Below are 15,300 nucleotides of genomic sequence, written 5' to 3'. Positions count from 1 at the left end.
TTACCAATTGTTTGCCCTAGAATAGTGACACACTAGGATTCAAGTCGTTAACCCAGATTTATACAACATATTACAGCGGTGTTGACAAGCTGATCTATAGGCCAACAACTTGTTGTTAGCTTGTCGATCCGTCTCTTTTCGGTGAGCCACCCGGTCGCACTGCAGAGGTATATTAAGCTTAAAGCTAGTTATTCATGAGTTAGTTGTCTCCACCAGCCGAAGGCTGAGGGAGAGTATGTTTTCCCCTCCGTCCGTGTGTCCGTCCGTGCGTGCGTGCGTCCGTCCGTGCGTGCGTCCGTCCGTGCGTCCTCGCAGTTTGTGAGCACCTAATCTCAGTCGCCGTTGGCCCGGTTGCTGCCAAAGTGAGCACACACATTCCCTGGATGTCAATCTAGAACCTCTGCCCTAAATTTTTCAAATGGGCCTTTTCTAGCGCCACCTAGTGGCAGATGTTCGCAAAACACATTTCTGTGCACTACTCTTACAGATTTTGTCCAAAAATCCTACAAATCGGTAGGCAGTATCTCGACAGTCATGTGATCGACACAGATCTGTCCGATTTTGCATATTGCATCCTGATTGGCTAAGATTGGCTTCCAAAGTTTGTAGGATTGAGCCGTTTTGAACAAAATGCCTCAAATCACAAACGCAAAGTGCAATTATCATGAAATCGCGCACACGCGTTCCCACTAGGCCGAGGAAGAAATGCCACTTAATTTTTTTTAAATCAGCCTCATGGTGGCGCTATAACAGGCCGATTTGTGGTTTTACCTATAACTCCACCGATCAGTTTCAAACTTTGTAAGCGCACTCCCTAGAGGCTAAGGATAAACCTTTGCCCTGCATTTTTCACATCAGCCTTTTATAGCGCCACCTTTGGGCCGACATATGTAAAACACATTTTTGGATATTACTCCTTGAGATTTTATGCAAAAATCACGCAAATCGGTACACAGTATCTCTATAGTCATGTGATCAAGTCCGATCAGTCTGATATTTCATATTCCATCCTGATTGGCTAATATTAGCTTCCAAATTTTGCAGGATTGCTCCGCTTTTGAACAAAATGCCTCAAATCATCAACGCAGCTTGCGATTACCGTGATATTTGCCACACATATTCCCACTAGGTCAAGGAACAAATGCTACCTTTTTCACATTGGCCTGTTATAGCGCCACCATTAGGTAGACTTTAGCAAAACACATTTTTGGAACACAATGCTTCAAATCATGCATGCAGCGTCCGATTGCCATGAAAGATCTAAGGTGAGGAACATATGCCACCCTTTTTACATTGGCCTATTATACAGTAACACCACCAGTACGCACGGCCTGGTGGAGACCTGTGCTCGGAAGAGCACTGCTTCTAGTTTGAAGTGTATTGTAAGCGTAGTGTTATCTGAACCGGTGTGCTGGCGGTGTGTTGGTTCCTAAGGTGACCCAGCAGGATGTGAAGAAAGAGAACCCACTGCAGTTTAAGTTCAGGGCCAAGTTCTTCCCAGAGGACGTCTCCGAGGAACTCATCCAGGAGATCACACAGAAACTCTTCTTCCTACAGGTATGTTTAAACCCTTATTTATACAAATTACTACGGGTTAACATGCCGAGTCTCTATACTGCCTCCCCCTGGCCAGAAGGGGCCCTGATGGAGGGGAAAGGAACTGGTTGGAATAACGTGTTCCTTCCACGTGCTAAGTCCTACCGGGGAACCCCCCCTGTCAGGCAATAAGAAGCGGCCTGCTCACTCCTCATGCACTGAACGAAGCATGAGCTCAGTTCAGGGCTCTCCCCATGTTGGCAGAGAGAGAGCAGCGCCCAGGATTACAGCTTAGGCATTGGCACCAGGTGAAAAGATTGATTACAAAATTGTGGGATAAAAAAATTAAATAAAAGTTAACATGCTGATCCCAATTTGTGTAACTAAATTTTTGAAGCGGTGAAAGCCGCTTCCAAGGAGTGGCTTTGTGTGTCCCGTTCATGTCCATATATGGTCATTTCAGTCCAGAATGAACAGGTTTTATCTGTCCCGTACATGTGTGTCCCATGTGTGTCCCATTCATGTCAATATATGGTCATTTCAGTCCAGAATGAACAGGTTTTATCTGTCCCGTACATCCAGAATATGTGTGTAATGTCCGTCCCGGTCACATGACAATTCGGCCCTCCAGATAAAATCATTCATTCATTCAGAATTGGAAGAATGTATAGATCACAGAGTTCATAGCTCTAGAACACATAGTATAAAAGTTTACCGCTTCACTTCGAACCGAGGTTTGATTTTTTTCTCAATGGTAACCTTTCCCTATAATTACATATGGATTTGTGTGTGTGTGTGTGTGTGTGTGTGTGTGTGTGTGTGTGTGTGTGTGTGTGTGTGTGTATGCGTGCATGTGTGTGTGTGTAGGTGAAGGAGGCCATTCTAAATGATGAGAACTACTGTCCGCCAGAGACAGCCGTCCTGCTGGCCTCCTACTCTGTCCAGTCCAAGTATGCTGACTACAACAAAGACATCCACAAACCTGGATACCTGACCTCCGACAGATTACTACCACAGAGGTACACAGGCACACACAGACACACACGCGCGTGCGCACACTAGTGATGGGACAATATGAAAATGACACGATTTTGCGATTTACGATATTATTGCGATAATCAAACTATCCCCAACATCCATTGTACAAGCTCACAATGCGTAGCGGTGCGTTGTGAGCTTGTAGATCGGCAATTTCTTTGGCAAAGAGATTTGGTAGAGAGTGAAAGAAAGACTGTATCAAGTACATATATTATAAGTACGTTTGACCAATTACAGAGGGTTTAAGTGGTACCGCATATGCAGCTTGGCAAATAAAAGGTGAATTGATCCCAGTGCACGACGGAGGACGATTTCACAATGCAGTAAATCTCCCCGATACGATTATCGTGAGTGTTTTTTATCACGATAAACGATAATATTGCTAATCATCCCATCCCTAACACGCTCACACACACACACGCACACTTGTTACCGTGGGACATAATCTGCTCCACGTTGTACATTTATTCATTACTTGAATGTTTTACGTATTAGGGCCTCAAATGAAATATGTCTGTATGTCTGTCCATACCAGCATTCTTGTTATTCTTGTGACCACCAGAGGCACTGCATTCAGGGCTGTTGTTCTCTCTCCCCCTCAGTACCTAACCCTCTCCAACTTTGTCATTTTCATTCCATAATTTATTGTGAGCGGTGCTGCCATATTGTGTGGTACTTTGTATCCACATTAGCCTGGAACTAAAGTGATAGCTAATTATGTGGGGACCTTTCTGACCTGTCTTAATTCTATATATTATGTAAAACGTCTGCCTCAGCGGTCATTATCGAGTGATAAGATCCCGACAGGCTGGTATGGCACCGACGCGAAGCGAAGTCTACCACAAGTGCTGTGCTGGCCGCCCCCCGAGCACAACACGGTCGCCTTGGAAAAGTGTAGAATCCATTTTCTGTCACTGTGTCATATATTTCTCGCTTCAAATACTTTTAAAAACATTATTGAGAGATACGTTTAGTTGTAAATGACACTGTATGTTTGTTTACATGGCTGTCACATTGGATACGGCACTAAATTCACACAGTGCAGCATGATTGCAGCAAGTGCTCTGAGCCTTTGATTAGTTATAGAGCGGAGCGGTCTGTTATCCAGAAATAACAGACCGCTGATTTCAGCGTTTGACCAATCAGAATCAAGCATTCAACCAAGCCGTGTAATAATGTATCTATTTGTCTGTTTATCTTGTGTGTGTATGTGTTCCCTACAGAGTTCTGGAGCAGCACAAACTGACTAAGGAACAGTGGGAGGAACGAATACAGACTTGGCACGAGGAGCACAGAAGCATGCTCAGGTGTGTGTGTATGCGTGCGTGCCGTGCCGTGCCGTGCCGTGCACGTGTGTGTGTGTCACACAGTGTTGGTTGACACACACCATGCATGCAATGTAAAGGACTGACACTTCGATACACACTGACTGCAACATTAATTTCTATGAATAATTTACAGCCTGCCGTGATACAGGTTGGTGCACGAGGACCATGCACCAACCTCTGTGTGATAATAACCTGTGGGTGATCACTATGGTGTGTGTGTGTGTGTGTGTGTGTGTGTGTGTGTGTGTGTGTGTGTGTGTGTGTGTGTGTGTGTGTGTGTGTGTGTGTGTGTGTGTGTGTGTGTGTGTGTGTGACCGGCAAGTGCTTGTTTGAGAGGGGACGCAACAGTCTATAAACACAACACCAGATATCTGTCTAAACACCTGAACTATCTTCTGGTCTGTGGAATGTAAAATAAGAGCACTGTTTAGCTATAATGGGCTGTTTTCACTGTTTTGCTACACTTAAAAATATAAAATAACCTATAGTAATATTCATAGTTATGTAGGTATTTGGCATACAAATTTAGGTATGAGGTTTTTTTATCGCAGCCCTAGAAAGTAAGAAAATAAGTGTTAAATTGAACAGTAAATACAATTTTACCTATAATTTTATGATGGACGATTTACTTTGTAGGCAAGTGGGCATGACCTTTGGGCAAGTAGAACAAGACCTTTACTTGCCCGACGGTCAAGTGCTTCTGAGACCTTAGTGTCAACCATAGACAAAATATGGACGGTAGGAACCCATTGGTTTCTATGCTGTGAAAATGAAGCTTGTTTTGCCCTTGTATGGGTGTCGCCATCATGTTACCCATTACTACCCAAGGAATGCTATTGGCTGCCAACGGTCACATGCAACCGCAGGGATACATGGGACATTGTCTTTAGCTTGCCGAAAATAAAGCACACGAAGAGGAATCATCACAAGCCTATGATCAAAAGCCCCTCCTACAGCATACCCTGCTTTAACGTCAATTATAACAAAACACATAATCATGGTGATTGAAACAAGGCTTTAAACTAGCGACAGGAACCATAAAGTATTTATGACAATGTTTATTAAGGTAAGAAAATCAAATGTAAAAGTTTGGGGGAAATGAATGGAATCCTATGGAGAACATGTTGCTTTTGGTACCAGAACAGCGCAACTAGCGCCCAGTCATAGGAACTTTTAATTCCGCGTTTGCTTCATTTTAAATCCGGACAACTGGCCCCCTGGTGTCAACCTGGTGTTGTGCGTGCCGTAATGTTGATGAGTTGCTTCTTGTCTCCAGAGAGGACTCGATGATGGAGTATCTAAAGATCGCTCAGGACCTGGAGATGTACGGGGTCAACTACTTCGAGATTAAGAACAAGAAGGGCACGGAGCTGTGGCTGGGCGTGGATGCGCTGGGACTGAACATCTACGAACACGAAGACAAGTAAGGACCACACACTGTAATGTTGTGTGTTCATTTGACTCGGAGACCTTACAAATGTAATCAAACGGATGTTTATTGGTTACATTCGTACAGTGTGAGAGTTATACACCAGGTTAATTTTACCCATTTAGGCCTAGAATGATTTAATGCTTCAACTATTGAAAAATATCATGTATACAAGCTTGCTGCGAGCTTCTAGATCTGCTAATTTTGAAAATTCGTGAAAATATGTCAGATCTTATATTTTTTAAAGCGAACATTTGTAACTCAAATTTTGCTTCTGGGGGATCGCTGGAACTAAATATTTTGAGATGGGGGTCCGTGGCCAAATACATATAATTTTGGGGGTCCTTGACATGAAAAGGTTTGAGCAACACTGACATAGAAACATAGGTTTTTCAGAAACCTGTTAGGATATAGAGTCGGGTCAAAAATTATTCAGCCTTCACAATTTTTTAAAAATAGCAGATCTACAAGCTCGCAGCTCGGCACTCAGTGCCGCACTGTGAGCTTGTATATCTGCTATTTTTCACTATTTAAAGCATAAAATAATGGTTAAAGTAATAATGCGTAATAATGTGTTCAGGTCTAAATGGGTTCATATTCATTTAGAAGGAGCCTGGGTCAATGTATGACCGTGGAATGGGACAATATGTATGCGAGAAGGACCCGGAGGATCGTATGGCAGCTATAGAGTAGCTGCATGATAGAATAGGGTTTTAATTGGATAAGGTTTCACAGCCTCCTGCATAGCCTTGCTGCAACATTGGTGTGACAATGCTGCCCTCTTTTGGTGGTGGGACTGTACTGCAAATAAAAGGGACCACATGAGACATACTACACGCAATCTTCATTTATTTTTGATTGACCATAATAATCTTCATGTGATCAGCATTATTTGTGGTTCAAGTGCTTTTCAAAACAACTGCTTTATGTGAAGCCCTTGAAGAGATTTAATTTCATGAGAGACTGATTAAAATATAATCATAATGCCGAGGGGCTTTGTGGTCGATCAGGGATTAAGTGCTGTATCAATATCTTTAAATGCCTGTAAATAATTTTTGCACAATGTGTGCATAACTATTATTTTCAGAATGTATGTATGTATGTTTGTATCTGAGCCCCTGCCCTCGAACTTGATAATGGAAGAAGGCTTCAGAATGAGTCCCATGATATTCCTGTGCATTCTCTTGTGTTGGATACTTCACACCCAGCTTCAGAATGAGTCCCTTGAGATTCCCTGGATCCTTCACACCCAGTCACCAAACTGCTCATTAAAGACTCGGAGGAGCAGCTTCTCCGTTGTGTCCTCGCTGAAATCCAGATACTATTGGATTCTTTGTGGGAGGCAGGCAGCAAAACGCCATCAATCATCCTGAGTGCCCAAAGTTCCCTTTATGGCGGCCCTTCCACCTGCCCATGTTAGGTTATTAGCCCTCTATTCCTTTCCACAGTGAAGTCTCGATATTTCGACATCCCATTAGTCCGACTAAGGGTTAGGGTTAGGTTTTAGGTTTAGACAGTTTGTCCAGGTTAACATTCACCAGGTTAGAATTCACCAGTGTCGGCAAGATTAGCATTTCACCGGGTTAGCATTCACCAGCGTTGTACTAATGGGACGTCGAACAAATGTGATGTCGTAATATCGCTACACTCTCCCTTTCCACAGGATTCCACCTCACCTCATGCAACTTAAGGCTCATGCATACTCCAGGGTGGAGTGAGCATCAGAAAACTACAACATTACGTCATTAGGGTTAGGGTTAGAAGAATTTGCAGCTAATTCTTCGACACATCTCCTCTGCTTTTACTTTCCGACATCACCTAAAAAGTGATATTGGCCTGTACAAGATAGTACAGGCCAATCCCAGTATGGATGGACTGATTTAGGACTATACCTACTCCTACACCAGTTGCTCATGTTATGATATTTGTTTCCAATCATTTGGGGGAGTTATTAATTCTCTCATGCTGTCAAAATGGCGCCCCCTGGTGGACAGACAACCTCACTCAGAAGCCGACCCAACAACTGTAGTCCGGACATCCTGGAAAAACCAAGGGAACGCTGCCAGTCAAGTGACTACTGGCCAATCACAGCGCCAAGTCTGTATTGATGATGTGTTGACACCTCAAGACACCCCAAACTAACTGCTCCCCAGCAGGCGCTGTATTAATAGCACCCTCTGCCCCTAATCTAATACATTTTAGTTAGGATGAGTAAATGCAGAGGACACATTTCATGTCCCCAAAATGTCCCAAAGCAGTGGGGTATGGTGGGGAGTAAATTATTATTGAGAGAGAAGAAGAAATAGTTTCAGAAGAAATAGTTTCAGAACATCTTTTGTAATTTTCTCCTTAGGCTGACACCAAAGATCGGCTTCCCCTGGAGCGAGATCAGGAACATCTCCTTCAATGACAAAAGGTTTGTCATCAAACCCATCGACAAGAAAGGCCCAGTAAGTAAACCTAGTAGTAAACAATATACTGTAGTGATTTCCCCTTGTAGTGTAACATTTAATTGGAATTTAGTATTTTAAGATCGCTGTTTATCAATCAAAATCGTGACCCATTAAATGCATGCCAAACCAAAATGAACAACTGCTAAAATGCACGAGTGACAAAGGTTTTTAATTCCTTCGTGTTTTAGGGCAGTGGTTCTCAACCTGTGAGTCGGGCCCCCCAGGGGGGTCCCCAAATTATTTTGGGGGGTCCCCAGATGATTAACTTAATGTGCAACGTTGTTTTTTCACTCAACAGTAAACAAACCAACATCAGACCTGCCAACCCTGGCAAATTTTTTTTGAGTACTCATGCGCGGGCACGAAGTTGCCGCGCGGCGCCCGCAGCGCCCGCGCAGCGCCCGTGGTGCAAATTTTGTGGTTTTCCCGCACAAAACAGTGTATATTTTGGGGGGTTCCACGCGCCTTTTTGGGTGGGACCTTTACAGTTATGTTAACAAAATTTCACACCAGAAATGTAGCACATTGCATGTCTTGACTTACACTAATAGGAGGAGGCAAGATCAACCTTTTAAATAAAAATGCCATTTGGTCTGGAGAAAAAGTAGGCTAGTATTACCAGGCAATACAGTAATGTTGCTTTGGCAATATTGTTGACAAATCCTTAATAAAATATATTAACTGCACTTGCTCAGAGTTAGTTAACAATAGACTAGCAAAACAGTCTCACCAGTGACTTAATGAATGAACATACATCAACATAATCATGTTATTCAAATAGCAAAATAGCTTTACATTGTCAGGTAGGCTATTTACCTTTAATAGTTTCTATTGCATTCATTAAAATAGGCCTACATTGTGTATAGATCAAATACCGTCTAGTCTGTATATTCATTCATAGAGGATACAGGCTACTCATTGTTAACAAACCATTAATGTCTTCATATATTCACAGGTGATAAATAACTTGTTCACCTTTAATGTTTTTGACAATACACATAGTCCCCCTAATTCCTTCATTCATACTCATTTAGAGATAGTGGAACAGGGAGCCCAGTATTTTATTTTCATTCGTTTGGATCTTTACTCTAAAGCCTAATCATGGTCAATGTATGCTACAGTTCATTGTACCTGGTCACAAGTTTTGACATTTCCCGACTTCGCTCACGTGCAACACCGTCGTATGACGAAGTATAACACAGGCTTCATACACAACAAGCTGTCGCGGGGGCGACCGCAGTTTAATAGTATAATATTATTGATTCACTTGATTAAAACCCTAACCGCGTTGCGGAGAGGAGCGACAACAACATAACAACCATTTCATTCTCACCATCGTGGCTGCTGACATGTGAATTCACCTTAGCTGAGTGTTATCTTAATATATTACCTGTTAGTCAGACTACTACTCGTTGCTCGGCAGCATTGTAGGGGCGACACCGACGACTCGCACAACACGGCCATTCTCCGTTTATCTTCTTTATAAATTAATCGTATTAATATCGCCGTTGTACAAACCGGGCGGCGATAGCTATGAGATGAGATGAGTAGCTTCTTATTGTAACTCTATGATGAGTAGCGTAAGTGTACATGCTGCACCGCGCTGAAAACCCAAAACAAACTCATGGCATCCGGTTCAATTCTTCTTCTGCCGAAAAAAACGAGCATATCTTCTGTTCTAGTGCTCCCCAGCGCCATGCGCCCCATTCACACACCATTCAAGTGGTGCCTGGGAGGAACTACACGGCAGGTTGCAAAAATCTTCGCCTCGTTTGCTGCTGCAGAATGTGTTGTTATACCACGCCGCGCCCATCCCCCGAAGTTGCGTAGCAATGAGGGGAAATATCGTACCTGCGTACAGAGCCTTAAAATGCGTGCTTAGTACGCAAAATGCGTACGGGTTGGCAGGTCTGCAACATAGAGTTTACGTGTAAAGAGGGTTTATGCACATTTCTAAAGTGACAAAAGAAGGACTTTTTGATACCTCTAAAATAAGAAATTTAACATTGTCCAAATTGTCAAATTTTAGAGGCAGAAATTGTGAAAATAGCCGATCTACAGTAATGCAACGCAAGGCGTTGTGAGCATGTAGATCTGCTATTATCATAATAGAACCGTGTTGTACAAAATGTAATGCCTCAACTCTTAGAGCTCAGTTAAAATAGGATTCTTTTGGGGGTTGTGGCCTGAAAAGGATGAGGTTGAAACACTGTTTTAGGGTTTTGGACACATTTGCTGCTGCACGTTGCATCTAGCCGGCAGCTCTTCATGTGCCCTCCACCTCTGTCCTCTCTGTCCACCAGGACTTTGTGTTCTACGCCCCACGGCTGCGGATAAACAAGCGCATCCTGGCCCTGTGCATGGGCAACCATGAGCTGTACATGAGGAGAAGGAAGCCGGACACCATCGAAGTGCAGCAGATGAAAGCTCAGGCCAGAGAGGAGAAGCACCACAAACAGATGGAGAGGTACTGTATAGCACCAACATAGCAATGTAACACATTTAAAAAGCGGGAAAGCAGCCGTGTCGTTTTAGATTTACAAGCTCGCAGTAAGTCACTTTGTGAGCTTGTACATCTTCAATTTTTGAACTTTTTTGGACAATCTTTAAAGTGTTTGTATTTGCATTTTTGAATGATCTTTTTCTTCTTTTCTGGGTTGGACTGGGGTGGGGGTCCCTGGCACAACATTTCCAGTCTTTCAGATGGGGATTGTGGTCAAATACATATCATTTTGGGGGTGCTTCTTGGCACGACAAAATTTGAGAACTACTAATTTAGAAGGTGTTTTTAGAATCGGCCGCAGGTCTTAATGGGTTAAATGGGTCCTTGCAGATCCATTTGGACCTTTTGTTCTCCAGTGGCGCTACACAGGAATATTCACATGCACACAAGAATGCAATGCGAACATGCTCAAACTCAGAGACGCATTGTCAAGTAATTGTGAATGCAGTTGCATTGTCTGCAAAGCATTTTCTGACAGCTTTCTACAGCTTTTTACAGCTTTGACGCAATAATCACAAGAGGGAATGATTGTTATTACATTATCTAATGAAAGCCAGACAGCCTAACTGAAATAACAATGAAATAACACAATGAAATTCTATTGTTACTTCTGTATGTATTTCATATTTATTTTCATGGAACAGAATAGTAATTCAAATAAAAGCAAAAAGGTTTATACTGTCTATAAAAATAAGTAGCAGATGGTGTGTCAGCTGTGTAATGTGTTTTGTTCTGACAGAGCACAGCTAGAAAACGAAAAGAAGAAACGAGAGATTGCAGAGAAAGAGAGGGAGCGGATAGAGAGAGAGAAGGAAGAACTGATGGAGAGGCTGAGGCAGATTGAAGAGCAGACGCTGAAGGCTCAGAAAGGTACAGTATGCTTGTTAATGTATCTCTGACAGTGTTTGTGCACTCTCACAGTTACAAATGGAAGACATTACACTGAGGATTCTCTCTGTGTACGAGAACTTACAGACCTTTGTCTGGAAACAACACAGTTGCCCTGAGTCTCTTAGCAGATTACCAGCTCACGTTGTTGCAGTGAGTGTGGTTCTGTGCAGCTAGAGGGCAGCACGCAGCATTTGTTACAGCATATGGCTGACAGTATGGATGACATGTCAGGAACAACATCATTATTTAATAATAATATATAGTCATGACAAAAAAACACCAATACAGGACCTTGAGGGAGAAATGTCAGTATTTTTTAAATGTACCTTTGGCATGTATTCCAGTGCAATATGCCTTGGCATGTTTGAGATATTTGCATAGAAGTAAACTTGAACAAGTAGGAGACACAATTATGTAATTTTCTGTTGTAAACTGCCCCAAGGTCTTATACAGAAAATAACGAGCTTTATCTCAGAATCTTTCTCCAAAAATGCTTCGATCGCAGAGAACCGTTTTTTTTTTTTCACAGCAACACTGGGCTATGATGGTCGGCAGCGGTTAGAATTTTAGATTTCCGTGTAAAAGTAAACACTCCGGTCTACTTCCGGGATTTAGTGAATTTATACAACATGGACACAATCGTGGCTTCCGCGGCTCTTCAAAATAAAGCGCAGTGAATGGGAAAATGGTGGCACTCTACGTTTGGATAATTACAATGATTGCGTGCGTGTTGTGCGTGCCCTCCACAGAGCTTGAGGAGCAGACTCGCAGGGCCCTGGAGCTGGACCAGGAGAGGAAGAGGGCGAAGGAGGAGGCCGAGAGGCTGGACAAGGAGAGGCAGGCAGCGGAGGAGGCCAAGGCAGCGCTGACCCAGCAGGCTGCCGACCAGAAGAAGACCCAGGAGCAACTGGTACTCACCCTGCTCCCACACTGCTCTGTATCAGTGCTTCTCAACCTGTGGGTCGGGACCCCCAGCGGGGTCCCCAAATAATTTTGGGGGGTCCCCAGATTAACTTAATAATATGCAACATTGTTTTCTCACTCAACAGTAAACAAACCAACATAAAGTTTAAGTGTATATAGAGGATATCTGCACATTTCTAAAGTGACAATTTAAGGACTTCTCTAAAATTACCAATTAAACATTGGCCAAAAAAAGCAGAAATTGTGAAAACACAAGGCGTTGTGAGCATGTAGATCTGCTATTTTCACAATAGAACTGTGTTATACAAAATGTAATGCCTCAACTCTTAGTGCTCGTCATCGTCAGGGAGGGGGGTCCCCCGTTAAAATATGATTATTTTGGGGGTCGCAGCCTGAAAAGGTTGAGAACCACTGTTCTACATTAGTGGTTCTGGTTCTCAAACCTGTCCATGTCAGAGACTCCCTGATTCATATGTATTTGGCCACACTGTCGTGCGACGGAGTAAATTGAGCTTTTGAGTTTGTGAACGGACACGTTTTTAGTACATTAGTTGAAAGCCTGTTGGCATGACAGGGGCTTCTCTGAAGACTCTGCACTGTACGGATTACGTTTTTATCTCCTCACTTAATCCCTTTATTAAACCCTTCAAAGAAACTGTCAGTTTGCTCACCTTGGCTCAACATTCGACAAGCCTCTCATAATCAATCATGGTAATTCCAGTTTGCTAATAATCCTTCCATTTAATGAGCCACGTAATAAATCCATGGCAGAGCTCTCAGTTTAGGCAAAACAAATCAAGTTTGGCTTTAGGCAAAACAATAAAGTCTGGCTGAAGAGAGAGAATATGAAAATTCAAATGTTTATTTGATACACACAGGCTTCTCTTTCAGTGAACTATCTTTCCAGGAAGATACATGCTGTAGTTTCTATCTAGCTTAGAAACCCCAATGATTATGTCAGACAAAATGAGCATTAGACCAATATGGCGCAAGATAATGCTCAAGATTGAAAATGGATAACCCATTTTAAATAATACGGTCACGGTCACACATACAGTATGCTTCAGAAGCGTCAGCTTCCTCGCTCACCTCCATTCCTTGGGAGCAAAGGACTTCAGACTTGTAGACAAAAAGTCATTTTCCTCCGAGGGGAATGTGAAAGAAAGCAGAGTGTTGCAGCGCTGCATGGCTGCACGCTAGGCAAACATGGAAGCGGAGTTCCATGCTGCCCGCTGCGGAATGTTGACCATGTTGATGCATGTGACTTTCAACACGTCTAAAGTGTGGAGTTCGAACTCTGAACTGCCTTGGTTACAACGCTTCTGGCGCATATGTGTGACCGTACCCTGATGGTATACCTCACAGGCCCAATGGCGTAAACAACACTTCTTCATGCCTCATAGCTTATTCTGCCAACAGGGATTTTCATGAACATGTGTGTGTGTGTTTGTGTGCACGCTTTATGCTCTGTGCAGGCTGCTGAGCTAGCGGAGTTTTCTGCCAAAATCGCTCTGCTTGAGGACGCCAAGAGGAAAAAGGACGAGGAAGCTACAGAATGGCAGCACAAAGTAACGGTTACCCTACCCCTGTGTGTGTGTGTGTGTGTGTGTGTGTGTGTGTGTGTGTGTGTGTGTGTGTGTGTGTGTGTGTGTGTGTGTGTGTGTGTGTGTTTAACCTAAGCTCTATGAAAAATATCCTATCAACTGTATTGACATGGTGTGTCTAGGTCCATGCATGCTTCCGATATATGCTCAATATGCCTCAACCTTTTTCTTTCTTCATGTTTCTCTGCGTATCTTCACGTTGGTCTCTTTGTCGACCAGGCACTGGCTGCCCAGGAGGACCTGGAGAAGACTAAAGAGGAGTTGAAGACGGCTATGACGTCGCCCCTGGCGGACGAGCAGGACGAGAACAGCGAAGAAGCCAGCGCCGAGCTGCTAAGTGACGGGGTCACCAGGCATCGCAGTGAGGAGCAAAGAGTCACCGAGGCGCAGAAGAACGAGCGCGTCAAGAAACAGCTTGCGGTGCGTGTTAATTTAACAGCCAGGATTTGTAAAACAATCTTTACACATTCTCATAGGTAACATTATTAACAGATTTTTGGAAGTGGTTACCACTTGATGCCTCTGCATAGTCCCAGCTTGGCAATAATATAATCAAAATGTTTACTGGATTCTCTCTCTTTCTCCCTTGCTCTCTCTCTGTCTCTCGCTCTCTCTCCCTCCCCTCCCCTAGGAGTTGAGCTCAGAGCTAGCAGAGGCCAGAGATGACAGTAAGAAGACACAGAATGACATGCTGCACGCTGAGAACGTGCGGGCCGGCAGGGACAAGTACAAGACGCTACGCCAGATCCGACAGGGCAACACCAAGCAGCGTATTGACGAGTTCGAGTCCATGTGAGGAGAGAGACCGGGGGAGGGAATGCACGGGGGAGAGAGACCGAGAAAGAGAGAGAGACAAAGAGACAGAGATTTGGAGGGGAGTCTCATTGCCATGACAACGCCTCAGCAACCTGCCCGCACCTTTCTGACTCCCTCTGTTACCCATCCCACCTCAACCCCCCTTTAATCCTTTGTCCCTGGAGATTAATTAAGGCCATGGGGGGGGTTGTGTATGGCTTCACCCCTGCCCTAATGCCTTGCCAAAGCTCTGCCCGTGATTAGCGGTTAGCCAATCAGACCGCTCCCTGCTTTTAGAGCTCTGCCCCAAAGCACATGTCTTGTAACTATTCCGTTTGGGAAATAGCAAGCAGCAGCATATCCTGTTTAAATGAACTCCTCCATTGAGCAAAAAAGGACAATTTTAATGCTTGCATGTATGATAAAAAAAAAAAACTGCTAGAAAAAAGGACTAATGAGAGAAATTGGTTTATATCTTGCTTTTATTCAAAGGAGAAAAGAAGAGAAAATGGCCATTTGTAGCTTTTTGATGTTGCTGGTAAACTTGTCTGTAAAGCTTTAATATCTGTTCTTTACTTTTACTTCTTTTTGTCATCAGTCGGACAAATTTAAATAATTTTCTTTTAAAATTCTGCCTTATTCGTCTCATTTCTTTCCCACTTAGTTACCTTTTGTGTAGGAAAGTTATCTTGTTGGCAGTCTGTCTCACCTGTCTTTGACTCCACTAACTTTTCTTCATTGGCTTTTTGTTTGCAGAGACTCATCTCTAGTAGTTTTAAACCCTTAAAGAAAGTTCAAA

The 15,300-nt window shown here is 43.3% G+C and overlaps 1 protein-coding gene across 1 annotated transcript in view; it reads left to right on the top strand.

Moving 5' to 3' along the window:
• LOC308307281 (radixin) overlaps positions 1 to 15,300 on the top strand; it is a 55,344-nt gene extending 40,044 nt beyond the window's left edge. The window contains exons 4-14 of the mRNA XM_080752464.1: positions 1,435 to 1,557; positions 2,404 to 2,555; positions 3,798 to 3,881; positions 5,179 to 5,325; positions 7,685 to 7,781; positions 10,088 to 10,251; positions 11,027 to 11,157; positions 11,928 to 12,088; positions 13,578 to 13,670; positions 13,926 to 14,126; positions 14,338 to 15,300. Of these exons, the coding sequence (XP_080608590.1) occupies positions 1,435 to 1,557; positions 2,404 to 2,555; positions 3,798 to 3,881; positions 5,179 to 5,325; positions 7,685 to 7,781; positions 10,088 to 10,251; positions 11,027 to 11,157; positions 11,928 to 12,088; positions 13,578 to 13,670; positions 13,926 to 14,126; positions 14,338 to 14,502 (1,518 nt within the window). The 3' untranslated portion in view covers positions 14,503 to 15,300. The remainder of the gene's footprint in view (positions 1 to 1,434; positions 1,558 to 2,403; positions 2,556 to 3,797; positions 3,882 to 5,178; positions 5,326 to 7,684; positions 7,782 to 10,087; positions 10,252 to 11,026; positions 11,158 to 11,927; positions 12,089 to 13,577; positions 13,671 to 13,925; positions 14,127 to 14,337) is intronic.

Source organism: Nannobrachium achirus (assembly GCF_963921795.1).
Source record: "Nannobrachium achirus genome assembly, chromosome: 22".
Taxonomy (NCBI): Eukaryota; Metazoa; Chordata; class Actinopteri; order Myctophiformes; family Myctophidae; genus Nannobrachium; species Nannobrachium achirus.
Note: the sequence above shows the minus strand (reverse complement) of the source record. Positions and strands in the feature narration are given on the sequence as shown.